Source organism: Leuciscus leuciscus, assembly GCF_965113295.1.
Source record: "Leuciscus leuciscus genome assembly, chromosome: 12".
Lineage (NCBI taxonomy): Eukaryota > Metazoa > Chordata > Actinopteri > Cypriniformes > Leuciscidae > Leuciscus > Leuciscus leuciscus.
Window position 1 is genome coordinate 15,990,505 of NC_138736.1, and position 19,791 is coordinate 16,010,295.

The 19,791-nt window shown below is 36.2% G+C and overlaps 1 protein-coding gene across 2 annotated transcripts in view; it reads right to left on the reverse strand.

Annotated features, from left to right (window-relative positions):
* The window catches only part of ctdp1 (CTD (carboxy-terminal domain, RNA polymerase II, polypeptide A) phosphatase, subunit 1), a 99,124-nt gene that overhangs the window by 71,571 nt on the left and 7,762 nt on the right, over window positions 1–19,791 (reverse strand). For both annotated transcript variants that reach the window (XM_082186124.1, XM_082186125.1), the window contains exons 6-10: window positions 19,574–19,664; window positions 16,074–16,240; window positions 14,424–15,371; window positions 6,671–6,812; window positions 5,361–5,585 (exon numbers count right to left, since the gene is read on the reverse strand). In XM_082186124.1, coding sequence (XP_082042250.1) covers window positions 5,361–5,585; window positions 6,671–6,812; window positions 14,424–15,371; window positions 16,074–16,240; window positions 19,574–19,664 — 1,573 coding nt within the window. The remainder of the gene's footprint in view (window positions 1–5,360; window positions 5,586–6,670; window positions 6,813–14,423; window positions 15,372–16,073; window positions 16,241–19,573; window positions 19,665–19,791) is intronic.

A 19,791-nucleotide genomic window follows, 5' to 3' on the forward strand; every position in this document is an offset into this window, starting at 1 on the left:
TTGATTGCTCAGATTGACAGGTCTTGATTTACCAGGCGCCGTAGAATAAGAGCGCACAGCTGATACAGCGCTGGAAGATCAGTCATCCACCAGTATCTTATTACTTGTTTATTCTATGCACTTTTATTGTAGCGTTTATGCAAGCAAGTAGTTCTTATGTTCAGTAAAATCACTTGCTTGGAGGGTTTTTGGACCCTGGACTAGTTATGTTTTGAAATAAACAGCTAGCCTGCCTAATCCGTTGCATGGCTTAAAGACATTAATACATTTAGAATACACATCTGCAGTGCACTCACTTTATTTGTCCTTGTGTGTCTGCTGCATGTGTTTTGTGCATGAGCCGCACACACCTCAAAACTACACACTTGCTCAATCAACCATTATCATTATCAACAATTATTTGATCATCGATTAATCGTTAGCATCCCTACTACCTATCGAAGAATAGACATAAAAATACAGCCCAGATTGTACTTCTAACTTGCAGCCTTTTATTTAGTATTTTAATTGCATTTGAATTACATGAAATGCTTTGGTTTTAAACTTTAAAATTGATGCTGCCCTGCCAATAATACTCTGCATCAATTTAACAACACTTTCAGTGAGCAGATCATTTGAAGTGCCATTGTTAACAAAAAAATGCCATTGTTAGCAGTAAAATTCTTATTCACTGAAGCTTCTGAAGGTACCAACTACCCATTGGCATTTTATAAATTAACTGTAATAAAATTAACAACAAATCTCAATAAAGCTAACTGCATTTCTGCACCATCTTATGTAGCATCACTTTTCACAATGCCATCAGAAGACAAAACTGCTGCAGTGATTTTACCGCCATCAACTGGTTGGCGTCCTTAATATTTTTCAACAAAAACCATATTGCTTTTGATCAATAATTTGATTTCTCATTAATAAGTAAATATGCAAAAATGTCTGTTTTGAACACCACCATGTTATTACATTTACCCATTTTGAATTAATTAAAATGTAAGAAAAATATATTACTTAGTCTGTATTCATGGGATTTTATTTCAATGTCTCATTAAATTGAAAAAGCATAGTCAGTACACCACGGCTACAAAAATATAGAAATGTATTGACAGACTCTCACAAAAGTGGCGTTTCGAGCACACAGGCTCTTCACCAGATGAAATGAGCTCATGAAGAGCCTGTGTGCTTGAAAATTCACCTCTGTGAGAGTCTGTCAATACATTTCTATTTTTTTTAAGCCAAGTTTTTTTATTTTTGGCTAAGCACCCACTTTGAGCAATTTGCAAGTGATGTGCATGCTTTTGCTTTGCTGAATATATCATTATATGAAATTAATATGAACATATTATATAATAATAATAATAATAATAATATGAGAATTACCCGTTTTAACTATTGAAATCAATGTATTTAATTAAAATCTAACCTTTTATCTCATTACTGCTCAAAACAGTACAACATTTTTGAAACCTACGTATACATTTTCTAATAAAACAAATATTACTCTGAAATGTTTTGAAATTAAATATATTAAATTATATTTGCATAGACCTTGGTTCATCAATAGGCATGCCTATTCATATCTCATGTATAACATCATATGTAAAACCCATTTCAAAACATAGTAACAGTAGACCTAGATACCACATGCTGACCTGTATATCTCAACAGCAGTCTTGGAAAGGTCAACATGTCAGCCCATCAGAAATAATCACTAGCCAACCTACTGACAAAACACACCGACGGTACAAACCAGCAAGACATAGACTCACTCAAGACATTGACGTTCACAGTGTAGACAATGTACACTGATGCATCATGGTAATTAGCAACAGCCTCTAATGCAGCACATCTATGCTTTGAAATTTCCAATCAAACGTTTAACTTCCTGTACATTCTAGAGCTGTGGAAGGCCCGTTGGTTTCCGTAGAAACTATCTAAAAAGGTCCGGTGGGAAAGCTGTAGACTGGTCTGTAAAGCAAACAATCTCTGAAATCACAAAGGAGACAGAGGGACGATGGAGCTTAACAAACCATGTCTTCTGCTGATATGAGAGAGACTGTGACTGACACTAGACTGCACTGGGAGCTTTGCTGGACAGAGCAGCTTCAGGGATACAGGTGTGATGACTCTGTATCCTTTTGTGCATGGATATATTTTATAGGGATGCTCCAATCAAGATTTTTTCAGGCGATATTGACTAAAGATTTCTAGTCATTATGATTGGCTGATACCGATCCCGATCATTCAAGTTGTATACAAGATCTCTGTTGGCTGTCACTTTAAACCCCTTACACCCTGAAGGCATTTTCATGCACATGGTCTCATTTGAAAGAAAATAGATTTTGATCATGTTTGGAGGTTCTTATGTTTCAACACTGGACACACAACATGGATAAGTTACAACAGGTAAATGTCAGCTCTGTGAATTAGGTTGACAAAACTATTTCTCATTTTTAATCAATCTTCATTTTGATGAACCGACCTTTTCATCTATGCTTTTTTCATTTGATGTGCGAACAAAACTTCACCAAATATTATTTGTAACATGTCTACCATTCAATAATCGCAATAAGCTTTGAGTTTTCTTATTGATTTGTTATTGTTTTGGTCAAATAATTCAAATTCTGTTAATTTTATAACAAAATTCAAACCATAAATGTTATTATGACACTCTTTGACACTCTCACAAAGAAAATCTGGTTATAGATCTAGCGGAATTTCTTGTAATCCTTGAAGAGCTTCAAACTCTCAGGAGTTCTTAAAGAGCTGGTCCTGAATCAGGGTCAGATATTAAATGTGCCGTCAACCACAGTGAACATTCATATCAGATCATTCCCATTGCCGTAGTTCAGCACCTCATTTGTATGATGTTGTGCCGTGTGACAAGGCCCATATGAAATCTGCTACCTTTTTCATATATTTTTTTATTTAAAATAAAATGCTGAAAGTAGGGAATGAACTTAAGCATGGTTTAAGTTATACAAAACTGGGAGATTTACACTTTGATAGAAGAAAGCATGATCAAATCAGTCATATGTAAGAAACGGACACATTAAGGGTGAAGGATGTGTACTATAGTTCATGATAAATTATCGATTGACGAAAATTTTGATGAGCTGGGGGGGGAATTATATTTATTTTAAAAGGAGTCCAAGACGTCATTAAAAAGACTTAGAAATCACATCTCAATTCTTTAATTCTCTGATATTTACAGGTTTCCCATGAGCATGGAAACTCTGACAAATTGGCAAAGTTTTTAGACATCTGTCTTCCCATTCGCCTAAAAACATCTTTCAGTGGCATATACAGTACTTTTCTATTTTGCTACCTAGCAACAAAAGACAAACATGGATGATTTTGTATTGATGCTTGTGTCCTCTCATTTTCTGTTCTTGAATCATTCAACAAGGCCTGTTGCCTGGAGACATCCTCTCGACAGCAGCACAAGAGCACTCACTGCCAGCCTACATGTGGCGTGCCGTAACAGGGCATCGTGCAGTCCAGCTATTCATTCAACATATCAGGCCAGCTGTAAAGTTGAGCGCTCATTATGATATATTAGTTCAGCTTGCAGATGCCCAGAGTGTATCTGTCTGGAGAGTTAGTCAGGTAGAGCTGTGGTTTAACTATCAAATTTAGCTGTGAACTCTTGTAAATGGCTCCTAGAGGACAGAGAATTGCTTTATTAAATCTGCAGCCCCCTACATGGACAGCAAGTGCAAGGATAAAGCAGAAACAAGACAAATGGAAGGAGACTGTGATCAAGCTAAGAGCAGTAAACAAATGTCTAAACACAAGATCAGGAAAAGTGTGCCCAATCCTTCTCCTGCAGAGTTGAGATCCAGCTATAATCCACACCTAAACCAGCCAATCGATTTCTCCAGGTTTATTTCAAAATCACAGGCAGGAGTGGCACTACGGGTGTCCGATGGACACAACTGGCCAAAAGTTTAGAATAATTCAGATTTTTTGGAAAGAAGCGGAGAAAGTGCTACATGCAATATGAATTGGAGAATGGGAGAAAGTGCAACACGCAATATGGCATAATACATCCCGCCTTCTAAATAAAAAAGCCAATAGCTGATTGGTAAAATGATCGCGTCACTGAAGCTTCCGTTAGACGCTCCAGTTGCTAAAGAAACAGTCAGGGTTAGGAGACATGCACTTATGATTGTGCATGCGCATTGGCTACTCCAGCCAGAAAAAATTATTTTACGTTTTTTGTCATGCTTTTGAAACAAAATGTATGAGACAGTTGTTGTCTGATTTCATTGGTGATTTCAAATACGAAATGCAATGGTTAGATTGGTGAACAGCTTTAGAGAATTTGATGTTTCCCCAATCAAAGAGATAGGAACTGCACTTGCATGACTGAATTTGTTGAGCTCAAAATAAGAAGTTTTTAATAATGTAATCACCACTCTTTTCCATAAATTTTAAATTAATGGGGACTGGAGCTTAGCAGCAGAAAAAACATCCTAAAAAGTATCATAAGTGGTCTATACGACTCACGCATTATATTCCAAGTCTCTTTTGAAGTCATAAAATATCGTTGTGTGTGTAACAAATCAAAATATAAGTTTCAAATATAAAAGTTGTATAGACCAATTTTTATGATTTTGTATTCATTGAACAGCATGGGCAGGATATTTTTTAAAGTTCTCATTTTGTGCTCCACTGCAGACAGAAAGTCATACAGGAACAACTCATGAGTAAATAATAACTGTTCCTAAGGTGAACCATTTCTTTTCTAATTTATTTCTCTCTTCTCAGATGCTGACGCAGGAGGTGCTGTTTTTTTCTCCTCTTTTTCGATCAGCATTTACAAGCTTGTTTTTATTATTCCCTTGTCACAGCAATGACCAAAGGTGCTGATGGAATTTGCTAATAATTTCTGTTTCACAATCTCAGAGCTGCCAAGGCGCAATGCTTTATTTCTCACAGATTTTATTTAGAGTTTAGAGATTAATGTGAAATAGACTGCATGAGAAATCCAATAGGAGGTGGGGAAGAAAAAGGCAAGCACAGCATACGGGCCATCAGGGAAGGTCTCACTGACCAGGCACATTTCCCATTGGCCTTTCATACAAATGCCTAATAAGTATAAAATCAAACATCATATCTCATTATATTCCCTTGCTCTTTAAAAATAAGAAGTTTTATGTACTGTGCCAAAAGTGCAAAAGTAGACCCATAAGATAGATGCATGATTCTGATACAACCATGAGTTCATTAATATGACTATTATATTTACACATCAATATCTATCTGACATTCAGAGGTTTGAAGAAAATCAGTGTGAACTGCCAAAAAAAAAAAAAAATTATATAAAAAAACAACAACAACATAAAAAGAACATCAAGTACCTGAGGCTGGACATATCTCCCTCAGTCGACATGGACGATCCATGCGAGTGCAGATAAGAGGGCGGACGGGAGGCCTGGGGACCCCGGCGGATCAGTTTGCCGGTGACGTGGTCATAGGTCCGCATTTCCGGTGGTGAGAGGGACTTGTGCTGAACAGGAGGGGCCTGGAAGAGAGGCCTCGGGACAGACCCCTGGAGGTCTAGAAATGCGGCGGGACTATTGCTCCTGAAGGAAAGATGTTACACATTTTCGTTTGTTCAGATTGCATATCAAAAAATGTCACCAAGTTATGAACCACTCAGATGGAAACTTTTCTTTTCAAATTAATAAACAACAATAATAATAATAATAATAATAATAATAATAATAATGTCAAATGAAATCATTCAAAATGACCAAAAAAAAAAAAAACGTAAAAGGGTTAAGTGGATAGGTTACATAAAAGATAGGTTACTTTATATCTTAAGTGGAAAGGAGAAGTTTTGAAAAATGTTAACAATGAAGTGAGTGAGGACAGATGCTCCCATGGTATAAAAAAAAAAAAGCACCATAAAGGCCCATTCACACCTATAACAATAACTATATTAGTGTCCACATCAATGGACAATCATTTTCTGTTTATTATAAGCGTGAGCTGCATTTATGTCATTTAGATGTTTAAATGCTCAAACTCTTTAAAATTAATCAACCTGATTGGATGTGAATGTTTTTATTGTCCATCAAAAACTGGTCAAAGTGATTCCAATGATACTATTCCTCTGTGTGTCATTATCGTTACAGTTGTGGTGTTGACTTCTCTGTTCTCATAGAATTAAAACAATTATTAAAACTTCATAGTTATAGTTATCATTATTGTTGTGCATGGCCTTTAAAGGTAACAAAAGTATTTCATATCAATAGTTCAGTTGTGTGCTATATTTCAAGTCATCTGAAGCCATATGAGAACAAACAGACTGAAAAATCACGCTTGACAGTCGTGGTGACAATTCACTTTCCATTGACATCCTTTTGTGCGCCACGAGGGAAATTCATGTGCATTCGGAACAAAATGAGGGCCATTTTTAACTCAATAATTTAAATTTCTTTAATACTGCAAAAGTCGCTGAAAGATTTCTTGGCAAATGTGAGAAGTTCAGTGTTTCATATTCTATGTATGAGTGTTGCAGTTCAGCGAGTGCAAAACACAATGAAAATACAGATAAAACAGAATGTTGTTGTTATAGTCTTAATACTGCAAGGCCCATTGAACAAAGGATAAAAGAAAAGCAAGAAAGACAGAGGCGAAGGGAAGGACTGCAAGAGATAAATACCTGTGAGATTTGTTATAGTCCTCTTTGAGAGGAAAGAGTTGCTCCTCTACTCGCTCCCAGCGCTCCAAGCAGCCCCACAACCAATCAGGATTTACCACATGAAGATGTTTACAGTCCTGAGCTTGACGAACTTTCTCTGTACCTAGACAGAGACACACACATATATAAACTGAGATAAACAAAACCACACTTTCAATGTGCAAGTTTCTTGCCAGTGTCTCTCACTCCACTATCAGCTGAGAGGAATGTACAGAGCCACAGGCAAAAGAAAACTACCAACTGAATTGAACGTGTTGAGAAAAGAAAAAAAGTTTACCAAATGACCAATCACTGCTACTGGCTATCAAAAATACAGTAGTAATTTGTCATGTTTAAAAAAAAAAAACTAAACCTTTGGAATCGAGAACAGATGTGATTCTCGAATTGATCTGTATATACGATACAACAGTAGACAAGTGGAATGAGTAACATGCTTCTCTAGATAGCGACTAGCAGTGGTAACTGAATTGGCACAGCCATATTATTATATATTACAGTCATATATTAATACATCAAACGAATTATGAATCAGGCACAAAATCACTCTCACAGACTGAGCCATTTTCAAAAACACATCTTTATCGTCAGCACCTGACCAATTAATACTAGCACTTACCTTATTTATTCTATTTGCTTTGTTTTTCTAATAAAAAAATAAATGTAAAAAAAGTGTACTGTGTGTGCTGTGCTAGACTAACTGAGACTTGTTACAGCACTTGTACACTGTTGCCCTCTTGCTTGATTGCTTCTATTGTTCTCATTTGTAAGTCGCTTTGGATAAAAGCGTCTGCTAAATGATTAAATGTAAATGAAAAAATGTATTAAGCAGCAAACCTGTTTTTAACATTGATAAGTGTTTCTTGAGCAGCAAATCAGCATAATTTCTGAAGGATCATGTTACACTGAAGACTGGAGTAATTTCAGCGTCGTCATCACAAGAATAAATTACATTTTAAATTACATTTAAAAATGAAAACTTATTTTAACTTGTAGTAATATTTCAGAATCGTAATGGGTCTCATTCACTAAACATGCAAACGCACAAATTTGGTGTGAAATCTGCGTACCAACGTTATTCATGAACAAATGATTCAAAAACGTTCGTACTAAAATCTATCCTAACGTACACAAAATTCAATTTCATCTTAAATATATTCCATCATATACTGTGCAAGAGTAAGAAAAGCTGCGTTATAGCTTCAGCTGTGAGCTTTCTCTGAATAAAGCAGCAGACATACACAGATATTTGAATCTGAGTCTGTATAAAATATGAAAGCCCTTATATGGAAATGTTTTGGGTGTGTTTTATGCAAACGAATAAACTCATGCATGCGGCCGCTCATTAAGAATACTTTTGAATTGTATTGTATAATTTAATGAAAGTTTCTAAAATATCTGCGATAAAAAAAAACATTCAGAGAATCAAGACTTGACATTTGAAAACACAACAGCATTAAAACTTTCTACAATAGCTTTTATGATGGAATTGAATTATCGAAACCCAGCAGCAAAAACATCTTGATGAAGTGATTGGGTTCATAAAGTATTATTATATTACAGGAGATTTGTATCGATTTTATTGTTTTCAATCTCCTTGCATTTTGATGCAATTTAAAGGGATAGTTCACTTTGAAATACATTTTTGGTATGTTTTAGCTTACCTCAAGGACATCCAAGATGTAGATGTCTTTTTTTCCGCAGTAGTTTCAATTTTGATATTTTTAGGTCAAACCGTTCTTGTCTGTCAATCAAATAATGCAGGTCTATGGTCACTGTCTCAAAGAGCATGCACAGAGTCCAAATTAAAACAATCCCCCGTCGTCCAAATTAAACAATTCCCCATCGTAAGTACACATTGATGGCCTAAGACACGAAACGAGCGGTTTGTGTGAGAAAACGAACAGTATTTATATCGTTTTTACCTCTTGAACACAGCCATGTCCAAATGATCTGATCTGACGTGTACGCAGACTGGTGCATAGATATATACACTAGATGTCGCTTTAAAGACATTCGTTCCAATGAACTGCCGTAGACAAGGCGACATTTAGTGTATATATCTATGCACCAGTCTGCGTACACGTCAGATCAGATAATTTGGACAAGGCTGTGTTCAAGAGGTAAAAACGATATAAATACTGTTCGTTTTCTCACACAAACCGCTCGTTTCGTGTCTTAGGCCATCAATGTGTACTTACGATGGGGAATTGTTTAATTTGGACGACGGGGGATTGTTTTAATTTGGACTCTGTGCATGCTCTTTGAGATAGTGACCATAGACCTGCATTATATGACTGACAGACAAGAACTGTTTGACCTAAAAATATCAAAATTGAAACTACTGCGGAAAAAAAGACACCTACATCTTGGATGCCCTTGAGGTAAGTTAAAACATAGCAAAAATTAATTTCAAAGTGAACTATCCCTTTAATGCATTAAATTGAAAATGCAATCAGTGTTTTGAGCATGTGACGAGTAAAGAACAGTTACACAAGTCTACCTCTGCCTGCTCCATCTATGCATACATATCTTCCTACCATTGTAGTCAAAATTGTGTGTTGCCATGCGCAAAAGTTATGCTTGTCTTATCAAACACCACTAATCATGTTGGTCCAAATAGGACATGAATAAAATCTGCTCACATCCACCTACTGACTTTCATTATGGAACGTCCTGTTTCGCAGCTCTTGTCTGAATTGATCATGTGTGAAGTTGTGTCTGTAAAAGCGAGGGATTAGAAAGCGGGAAGGACATCCACGCAATTACACAATCCAGCCACCAGACAAATAATTTGGCATCAAAGGCTGAGATCTGTAAAAAGCTGTCAAAAAAAATACAGTACAGGGAGAGAAAATTTGGCAGCTCTTCGCTTCTTTTTTCTCCCGTATGGCTTTGTGGATTTCCTTCCACTCTTCCTCTCATTAGCCGTTCAACATTTAAACTGTCTTGCGGTCGCTGTGTTTGGCAGAGCTGAGGCTGCTGTCGGACAAATGCGAGGGGGGGGTGTAACAGTTTAATATGGCAGTGTGGTGACATTGGAGTGTGGAAATGTTTGCTTAATGCTTAATGGTGACCAATTAGACAGCACTCGACAGTAATTACATTTGCACTTGATCGTCCAAGTGTGTGTCTCAGTGTGTGTGTGTGGGCTTTTTCGGGGGTGGATAGTGTCAAGATGAGCACAGAGGAACATTAAACTCATTTGAGTTTGAATAAATAAAGTTCATGAAGCTCCAAGACTGCGCGTCAGACTTGATGTCGACCTTCGGCTAATTCCCGTCCTGTTATTTACAGTTTAAAGTGAAAGAGCAGGTTATGTCATCTAGAAGTTATTCTGCCAGAGAAGAGGATGACGCTAAAATAATAAATCATCATAAACTGCTTGATCTGCATGATGCATAATTCAATAGCAATGTGTAAATACAAAGTTGCGAAGAAGAATATCGCATAAAACATTTGCAAATAAAGCACCGTTTCAATTCCACGTGTTCAAGAAAACAATCTTCACTTCCTAGGAAACTTGCGCAAAGCATAAGTTATTAAAATAATTAAAATTTGCTGCAACCAGGAAAGGCTGTGAATCTTTTTCCCTACATAATAAATGACTTGCACCTCGGAGCATGCAGATGAAACGCAATAAAAAACACTGTCATGTTTGTGAAAGCAATCATGAGACAAACGAGTATGACGAGAAACGTAATTGCACATCCAGGAATTTATTTGGTAGACGTGTTTCTGTTGTAGTTTCTGTACGTTTTCTTACAGAATAAAAAATAATATCCGAAAATAATAATATAATATTTTATGTGCATCTTGACCTTTCCACCCAGTGTTTTTTATGCAATACTTTAAAATTCACAAAAAAAAATTTGTGGATGGAAACATCTTTTGTCATTAGCAATTTTTTTTGGTGCTAATGACAAATAAGACAAAGAACAAAAATCTTTCGAAATCGAACATTTAACATGTATACAGCCTTGGAATTTTTAGTCTGTTTCATATAGTTTTTTTTTACTTTAATTTTCAATAAAAATGTCTAATCAAATGAATGACTACATGTCATGTGGTTTAATTTAACTATCAAGTAAAAAGTAAAGTTTTTTTCATTAAGTAAGAAAATACCAATTGGTTGCACGGTTGCACCGCATGCCTGATTTGGCATAATTTTTTCTATTATAATCTATTTTTATTATAATAATTAAAAATAATTACTTATTTATTTAGCAAATAATTGTTAAAGATTATTCCAAACCATTTTATATCTTTTCAAGAATTTAGATTTTTATGTCCCCCAAAAATATAAAAACTTATTTAAAAAAAAACTTAAACTTAATAGAAATGAATAAAAACTGTGCATTATGTCATTGATCCATATCATAGTGCAAACTACATAGACTGTATAGTCATGATTGTAGGGGTGTAACGATACCCTCATGTCACGATTCGATACATATCACGATACTGAACTCACGATACAATATTATTTTGATACTCCAAGACATTTAGTAGGTTAACAAAAAAATGTACTGTTGATTAAAACGCTAAATTTGGTGTTACACTGGGGTGGAAATGAATAAGCTTGGACTTGGTGCTGGTAACCCAATGCACAGGACAATAGTGACACCAGAATACAAATATTCATGATTCTGAAGCTAAAAATACAGAATTATTTTAGACAAATATGCTTGCACTCTGTCACTGACAGAGATATATTAAAAATAATATAGGCCACTTTTTACTGGTAACATAAGACATTTGGCATTATAAGGACCCACAAACACTCCCCCATTGCATTATTATAAATTATATTCAACATTAGGCTATAATGTAGTAGTTTAATGTAGTACTGACATTAAAACTCTGCAAACTTAAATTTTTTCTCACAGTAATTTTCATTTTGGGTGAACTATCCACAATTTTTGTATTGCGATATATTTTGACACAATATATTGTTAGGCTACACCCCTACATGATTGTCAATGTCTCATTCGAACATCCTCACGGACACACAAAATTAAAAAGGTGGCGTGCATATAAAAGAAAGCCATTGTGTTACTGTTGGAAATGTTTTGTCTGGAAAAGAAAAGGAGCCTCTGCACTCTGCAGTCAGCCATGACTTGACAAAAGAGGGCATCATAGTAACAGCGATCTCTCTAATGGTGCTGTGGTACACCTGGACTGATAAAGGACTTTACAGGAACTGTCATTCAAATCCTGTCCTTCTATAAACATCAGATTCAGGTGAGAAAGGTGAGAACTGACAACTTTTTTTCTCTACAGATAATGAGCAATTAGAGAGAAACAAACAAAGCGCTAATCATTTCACTATGCCAATCATTTGTGCTGACCTCTCTGATTAGCACAGAGTTGAGACAAAGTTCATCTCCGCTGCTTATGACACAATGCACCAATCAGGCGAGTCAGATATATCTCTTCAAAAATTACCAATCAACACCTCTATGAGATCTGCTCATCACATTAACAAAACCTCACAGAGCACTGTGCGTTTAAATATAACACAGATATGAGTAAGCAGACAAACCTGTCAAAAACGTCTTTTTTTGAGGACTGTGATCAAACCCTTTTGAAAAACTGCAATTAAATGTCTTATCAGTAAGACGTGTCTGATCGGTGTCTAGTGAACAGCTTAATTATACAGGACATTGGGGCTGCATGACTTAATAATTGTGATCTAATTGTGATTCTTCTGATAAAAATTGTGATTACGATTAAAAATTAGCTGTTTGTTTGAAGGGCTGCACAAGTTGTCCAAACATTTTATGATATCACATATAATATGCGTAGGCCTATACTAACTAGAATATAATAATAATGATAATAATTTTACAGTACAAACTGTAAAATTACCAAACTGAAATTTCCGGCTGTTCATTTTCAAACAGTAAATCTTTGATTTTGCCAGAAAACCTTAGAGCTTCTATTTTGTTGACAACAGTCAGTTTATAAGCGCTTCTCATTACAAGTATGGGAAGATGGTCGGTGCATGTTCCCAAACTCAGATGCAGAGTTGAGGCTCGTGTGGAGCAACATTTATTGTGAACCGAGCGGCTGAGACACTGAAAACACTGGATCATGAGCAGCACACGTGCAAATGAATAGAACCACGCTTTGCTCTGAAACACGCAGCACGTATATTTATATTTATTTAATCAAATCACAGCTTTTGAGATTTGATAATCGCACTAGACCATAACCCCAATTTCAGTTTTATTTGGATTAATCATGCAGCCCTTCAGGACTTCCCTAAGGCCAATTAGTTGTTCAGACAACCCTCTGACTAGCAGTGCTGGGTAGATTAAAGGTATAGAGGAGGATCTTTCCAAATTTTAGATAAGACCCGCCCTCTCCACTTTTTGAAAAGTTTGATTGATTCACCAGAATGATTGACAATTAGGAGGACCAATAGTATAGGTTACCCCCCAGGAAGTAAAACATCCTCCGCTATACCTTTAATTACCAAATTACATGACAAAAATTGTACTTAGTAACATAATCCATTCCATTACATATTTAAGGTAATATAATTTGAATACTTTCTGTATAGTTTTAGATTACTTTTGACCCAACTCATTTATCACATTGATTTGAATAGGATAATTTTCTATATTGATATAAAATACAAAGCTAAAGATTATTTCATTCTTTGTTATCAACAACATAAAGTGCATTAAATATTACATTACGTTAGGGTTTCCCACAAAGGGGTTCATGATGTAACTGCAAGAAAGCATAAAAATAAAAATAAAGAACTATCAAAATAAAACAAATATTTTATGTTTACCTGCATGTCATTAACCAACATCAGTGGACCGTGAACTTAATTTTATTATTTAATTAATTTTATTAATGACCTAACTTGTTAACTTAAAATCTCAGTGGGTACTTTGTGTAAATATATTAGGTCAAAGAGGTTCAGCTGACAAAAAAAAGTTGGTGAACACCTGCATTGCATGTAAATATGAAATGACGTGAATTTGTACATTTTAATGTGACCTTCTGAACCAATACAAGTAGTAGGCTTGTTTAGAAAGGAAAATGGAAAAGATAATAAATAAATAAATAGTAGTATGGAGAATCAATAAATGATGAATCATTTACTGCCACTGTGAGAATAACATGTAATCAATAAAAAAGTAACAGAAGTCTGATTATTTTAAAGTATTTTAAAACGTAATCTAATGAGCATTTCACTGTCCAATGGTCATGCCTTAACTGCAATTTCTAGTATTGCATTCTTCTCATGGGCATTTCACAATTTTTGACTTTTCAGTGTTAGTTAAATCTCTTTTTTGGCTTATTTTATCTGTAAAAGAAAACGTGCCTAATAATTCTGCACACCCGAATATAAGGCGTTTAATATATGTCCAGCCTTCATGAACAAGTATATATCACTTATAATTATTAATGATTAAATACAAAATGAAAAGTAGTTATTAAGATGAATGTAGTTTGGAATTGGAAAAAAAATCAACATGCTTAATAATTCTGCACGCACTGTAATTATAAGCACTTAATTTTTAGAATCTGATTATGTAATCCAGATTACATGTAATCAGTTACTACCCAGCACTGCTGACTAGTCATGTTGTAACATGTTAATAATATATCTTCAGCTTCCACTCATTGTGACTGATAGCATTAGATAGACTTCAGATGGTCTACCTACAAATGAATGAATCTAACAGTGACTCACCTGCACGTGCAGCAATAAGGTGGGTGGTGCGGTTAGGGTCTTTGGCATTGAGCACCAATGTCTTGCCAAGCTTGGCACCCAGTGCCTTGGCGTGATACCACTCTCTCGTGCGCTCCATTGGGTAGTTGGTGGGATACAGGCCGCTGAAAATGATCGTAGTGCCCTCCAGCGAGCGGCCTTTCAGTTCCGGAACGATTTTTCGAATGTCCGGAGTCTCTGAACTTTCTTTCCTAAGGAAGGCCTCATAGCGCGAGTAATACTCGCTGTGGATTCGCACCAAAACCTCCTCCAAGTAAATGAGGTGGTCGTCCTGGTCAATGTCTTCCTCTTCCTCATCATCCTCATCCTCCATACTATGATCTAAAGACTCCTCACCCATAGTGACACCTGACTGCTCACTGTTTTGAGACTCTGTTTCAACTTCCTTCTTGTCGGAACAGCCGTTGCCTAAATCACTGAGACCCTCGGGATCTGTTTCTGGGACGTCATCCCCCTCTGTCCTCGGTTTGACCCCATTCCCATCATCCTCTTTACTTTTACACTCCTCTGTTTTTGTTTGTTTGGTTTTCCCAGCGTCCACTGGCTGTCCTTCGCCGTCACTGTCAGATAATCCCATTTTACCCTCGCTTTCGCTGTCGCTCGAAAGGTCAAAATCCAGATCATTGGCAGTGGCGTCAGGGGCAGCGTTTGGGATGTCAGTCTCAACTGAGGTAGATGTCACACCTGAGCTGCCCTCGCCCTCCGTTTTCAAATTACACTTGTCATCTCTGCTCTCACTCTCCCCTGTGGGTTGAGTCCTCTCATTGGCTGAAGCTCCCTGAGTGGTGGTGGCAGAGGACAACTCCTCATGCCCAGTTTTTCTGTCTTTGCTGGATTTCCTGAGGCCGTTTCTCTGTTCCTCCTGTCCTGATGATTCCAAGTTCTCTGCAGGTCGCCCAGCCTGGCTACCTACAGCGTGGTAATAGAAGTAATGCTTGGTTATCATCAATATAACAATTAGTTCTTTCAAACATTCGCTCTAGGGCTGCACCATATTGGAGAAACTTTTTTTTCTGAGATATATTTTGCAATATGAAAAGAAAAATTCACCAGATGACTTGAATAGCTCTATTTGTTAAAAAAAATAAAAATTATATTTATTTATTCTGGATTGATTGGCATGATTTTTTATGGAAGTGATTCTGCATAGAAAATAATAAACAAATTACTGTATAAGCATAGATATATACAATAGAACCAGAAGAAGAGAAAATCTTTTCGTTGAAATCAAAAGGGAAAGAAAGCTCTCAGATTTCATCAAAAAGATCATTTGTTCCGATGATGAACGACAGACTTACGGGTTTGAAACTAAATGAGGGTGAGTAATTAATAACAGAATTTTCTTTTTTGGGTGAACTAATCCTTTAATAGAATGCCAATCAACATCAAACTCTACTGGAATAAATTGCATGTCGAGTCTCTTGTGCATTTCATATGAGCAGCACTATTTGTGTGCCGTGCAGAGTTGCTCTTTTCACAAGTCACTTTAGGTTAGGATACGGTCTTAGAAGGTAGCCTATATAGACAAGACATTAGGGCAGGTCGCTTAGGCTAATTTGCAGTTTGCCGAGCTATAACGTTAAATAGAGTCACTGGGAATATGAACATTACCTTTTTTGGCCATCTGGGCCTCTCGTGAGCCCGGTGGGGCGTTGATGTCACCGGTTCCCTGGAAGTAGATATATTTCTTCACTGTGATGAGGTTGGGGGCGAACTTCCACACATCCTCTCTATCGTCTATGATGCACACCATGGAGTCTCCACAGGGGAACAAATTTCTACAAAAGGCACACCAGTTTTTATACTGACATTTGTATATGCTCATATTTAGCAGCTGGTGGTCGGTTATGACTAAATGAACAGAACCCAGATAGTGCCAGCCTGCCAAGACCAAAATGTCAATGAGTATTTTGTAACATTTACATAATACCAAAAATAGGGTGTCCAAAAACTGTTTGGATAATTAACTGGTCTCAAGGTGATTTCTAGTGGATATATGAATTCAGTTCTTCTCAAGTTTACACAGGTGTCCTAGCAGAGTAACCACAGGTGTAGAGAATGACATTAAAGGGTTAGTTCACCCAAAAATGAAAATTCTGTCAGTAATTACTCACCCTCATGTTGTTCCAACCCCGTAAGACCTTCGTTCATCTTCGGAACACAAATTAAGATATTTTTGATTAAATCTGAGAGCTATCTCACTCCTCCATAGGCTTCTAAGTGACTGAAACTTGCTGGCCCAGAAAAGTTATTAAAGAGATCGTTAATATAGTCCAAGTGACTTTTTGCGCACAAAAAGTATTCTCGTCGCTTTATAAACTTAAGATTGAGCCACTGTAGTCACTTGGACTATATTAACGATCTCTTTAATAACTTTTCTGGGCCAGCAAGTTTCAGTCCCTTAGAAGCCTATGGAGGAGTGAGATAGCTCTCAGATTTAATCAAAAATATCTTAATTTGTGTTCCGAAGATGAACGAAAGCCTTACAGGGTTGGAACAACATGAGGGTGAGTAATTACTGACAGAATTTTCATTTTTGGGTGAACTAACCCTTTAACTAATGTGACCCTGGACCACAAAACCAGTCACATGGGTCAATTTTTTTAAATTGAGATTTATACATCATCTGGAAGCTGAATGCATTGATGTATGGTTTGTTAGGATAGGACACTATTTGGCCGAGAAACAACTATTTGAAAATCTGAGGGTGCAAAAAAAATCTAAAACATTGAGAAAATCGCCTTTAAAGTTGTCCATTTATTATTATATGTCCATTCACTCACAAAAATAAATGTTTTATATATTTACGGTAGGAAATGTGCAAAATACCTTCATGGAACATGATCTTTAGTTAATATCCTAATGACTTTTTGGCATACAAGAAAAATCGATAATTTTGACCCATACAATGTATTGTTGGCTATTGCCACAAAAATACCCATGTGACTTGTGACTGATTTTGTGATCCAGGGTCACTAATTTTAAATAACATTTGACAACCACAACGTCCCAATGCACTGGAAAATTATTTTTGTGCAGTCTCCCCTTCAAATAAATACCTTGATAATTTGTTATTCAGACATCTTGAAGTATCTTGAGCATCCAAACACGTTTGGGGCCACTGGGTATGCACCGTAATGAGTATAGATTTATCTGTAAATGTCTGGTACATCTAAACAGCCCCTGAACATCTTTCTAACAGCTTGAGTTTTGAAATGGCAAACAACGCCATTCACACTAATAGAAGCAATGGGCTGCAGAGACTCGGCTTCTGTAGGTTTATCGACCTAAAGAAAGTAATCTGTGTTCAGTTGAAGTTTTTGTATGACACTGGCAGCTCTGTAAGACTGTTCTTCCTTCAAGGTCAGTATAAGAGCTCCATATGAAGCCCACACATATTAAGAGTCTGTCATGAGGAAAGTGAACTGGATTTCCTTCAGTGTAGTTAATGCATAAAACAAGAAAAAAACAGACTGTGCCTGGAAGCCTTCAGATGTTTTTGTCATCAAAGCAGGAAAATTCATGCTTTAATTCTATGATATAATATTATACATTTTAGTATGATTAAAATGTTCAACATTCAGCTTCCAAGGTTTACGGAGTGTTTCACCTCAAAGGAAATAACATGAAGGATGTACATGAGAGATGGGATATATTTTCAGAAAGAAGGGAAAAAATACACCTAAAAATGCCAGGTTCAAAAAATATATAATTCCTCTGAAATCGACATAAAGAAGATCATGTTGCATAAATGACTGCATTGAGGTAGTCCTAAACGTGTTCAATGTTCTCCGTATTCTTGATCTATCACGCAGTGCCGAATGAATATAATGTGGGGGGGGGGGGGTCTGCAAGAATGCACCTTATATTGGCGCTTGAAAGCAGTCTTAAGTTGAGTCAGCTGTTCTCTTCTGTGAACGTGCATTCGTGCAGAGAACCTTTGTTCACACTGCTGGAGTCAAGAAAATAACTGGCAGCATTTTCACATGAGGTTGACTAAGCTTTTTATTTAACAAGAAAACTTCTTTGGATGCTTGGCTTTTATAATTTAAGAAAGAAAGAAAGAAAGAACGAACTTCCCTTGCCTTGAGCAAACCCCACTAATAACATCACAGCCCAAATAAAACACTAAAATCAAATCCCGTCCTAAAAAAATATCACATTGCGGAACTTACACTATCTTTCAAAGGTTTGGGGTCTGTAAGATATTTAGGTTACACTTTATTTTAAGGTGTCCTTGTTACAGTGTAATTATACATTTAAGTACTGAGTAGTATTACTTAATTACATGTGCTTACTATAGGGTTCGGGTTAGGATTAGAGTTTGGTTTAGTGTTAGTTGCATGTAGTTATGCAAAATTCATAGTTATTGATATAGTAACTACATGTAACATTATGTAAAAAGGACACTAAAATAATGTGTTTCCGATATTTTAATGCTTTTGAAAGTCTCTTATGCTCAAAGGCAACATTTATTTGATAGTGAAAACAGTAATACTGTGAAATAGTATTCCATTTTTAAACTGTTTTCTATTTGAATATGCTTTAAAATGTCATTTATTCCTGTGATGACAAAGCTGAATTTACAGCATCATTACTCCAGTCTTCAGTGACACATGATCCTTCAGAAATCATTCTAATATGCTGATTTGCTGCTCAAGAAACATTTATTGATCTTTTGTAACATTATAAATGTCTTTACTGTCATTGTTGAACAGTTGAATGCCTCCTTGCTGAATAAGTTTGGTAACACTTTATTTTGAGGTGATGTAGAGTTACATGTTAACTTAATACATGTACTTAGTATAGTAATAACAGTAAATTATGCATAATTACAAGTAACTAACCCTAAACCAAACCCTAACCGTACCTCAATAGTGAGCAACTATTAACACACTGTAGTTAGTTAATATTACTCGGTACTTATTTGAGTAAGTACAACGTAACTACATCACCTTAAAATAATGTGTAACTAAAAGTGAATTTCTTTCAAAGACAAACTTTTGAACGGTAGTGTAAATGAGTTGGATATGATGCTTCATATCAAGAAAGACAATGGAAGCTAAACTACTCCAGAAGTGTAAGACTGAAATGAGTGAAACATGTCTCACCTGAGGTTGCCAGTCTTAGAGTAGGGGTCGATGCATTCATCTCTAGACATGATCCGATGAGAGAAGAGTTTCTTTTCAGGGTCTAAAAAACCTTTTTTTCAAAAAGAGAAAACGTGGTATGAGTGAGAGAAAGAGAGAGGAAAGGATAAAGTGTAAATTAGAGCTGGAAGCAGAGCTATAAACACGGTGATTTCGCTCAGACCGCATTGAGACTATTT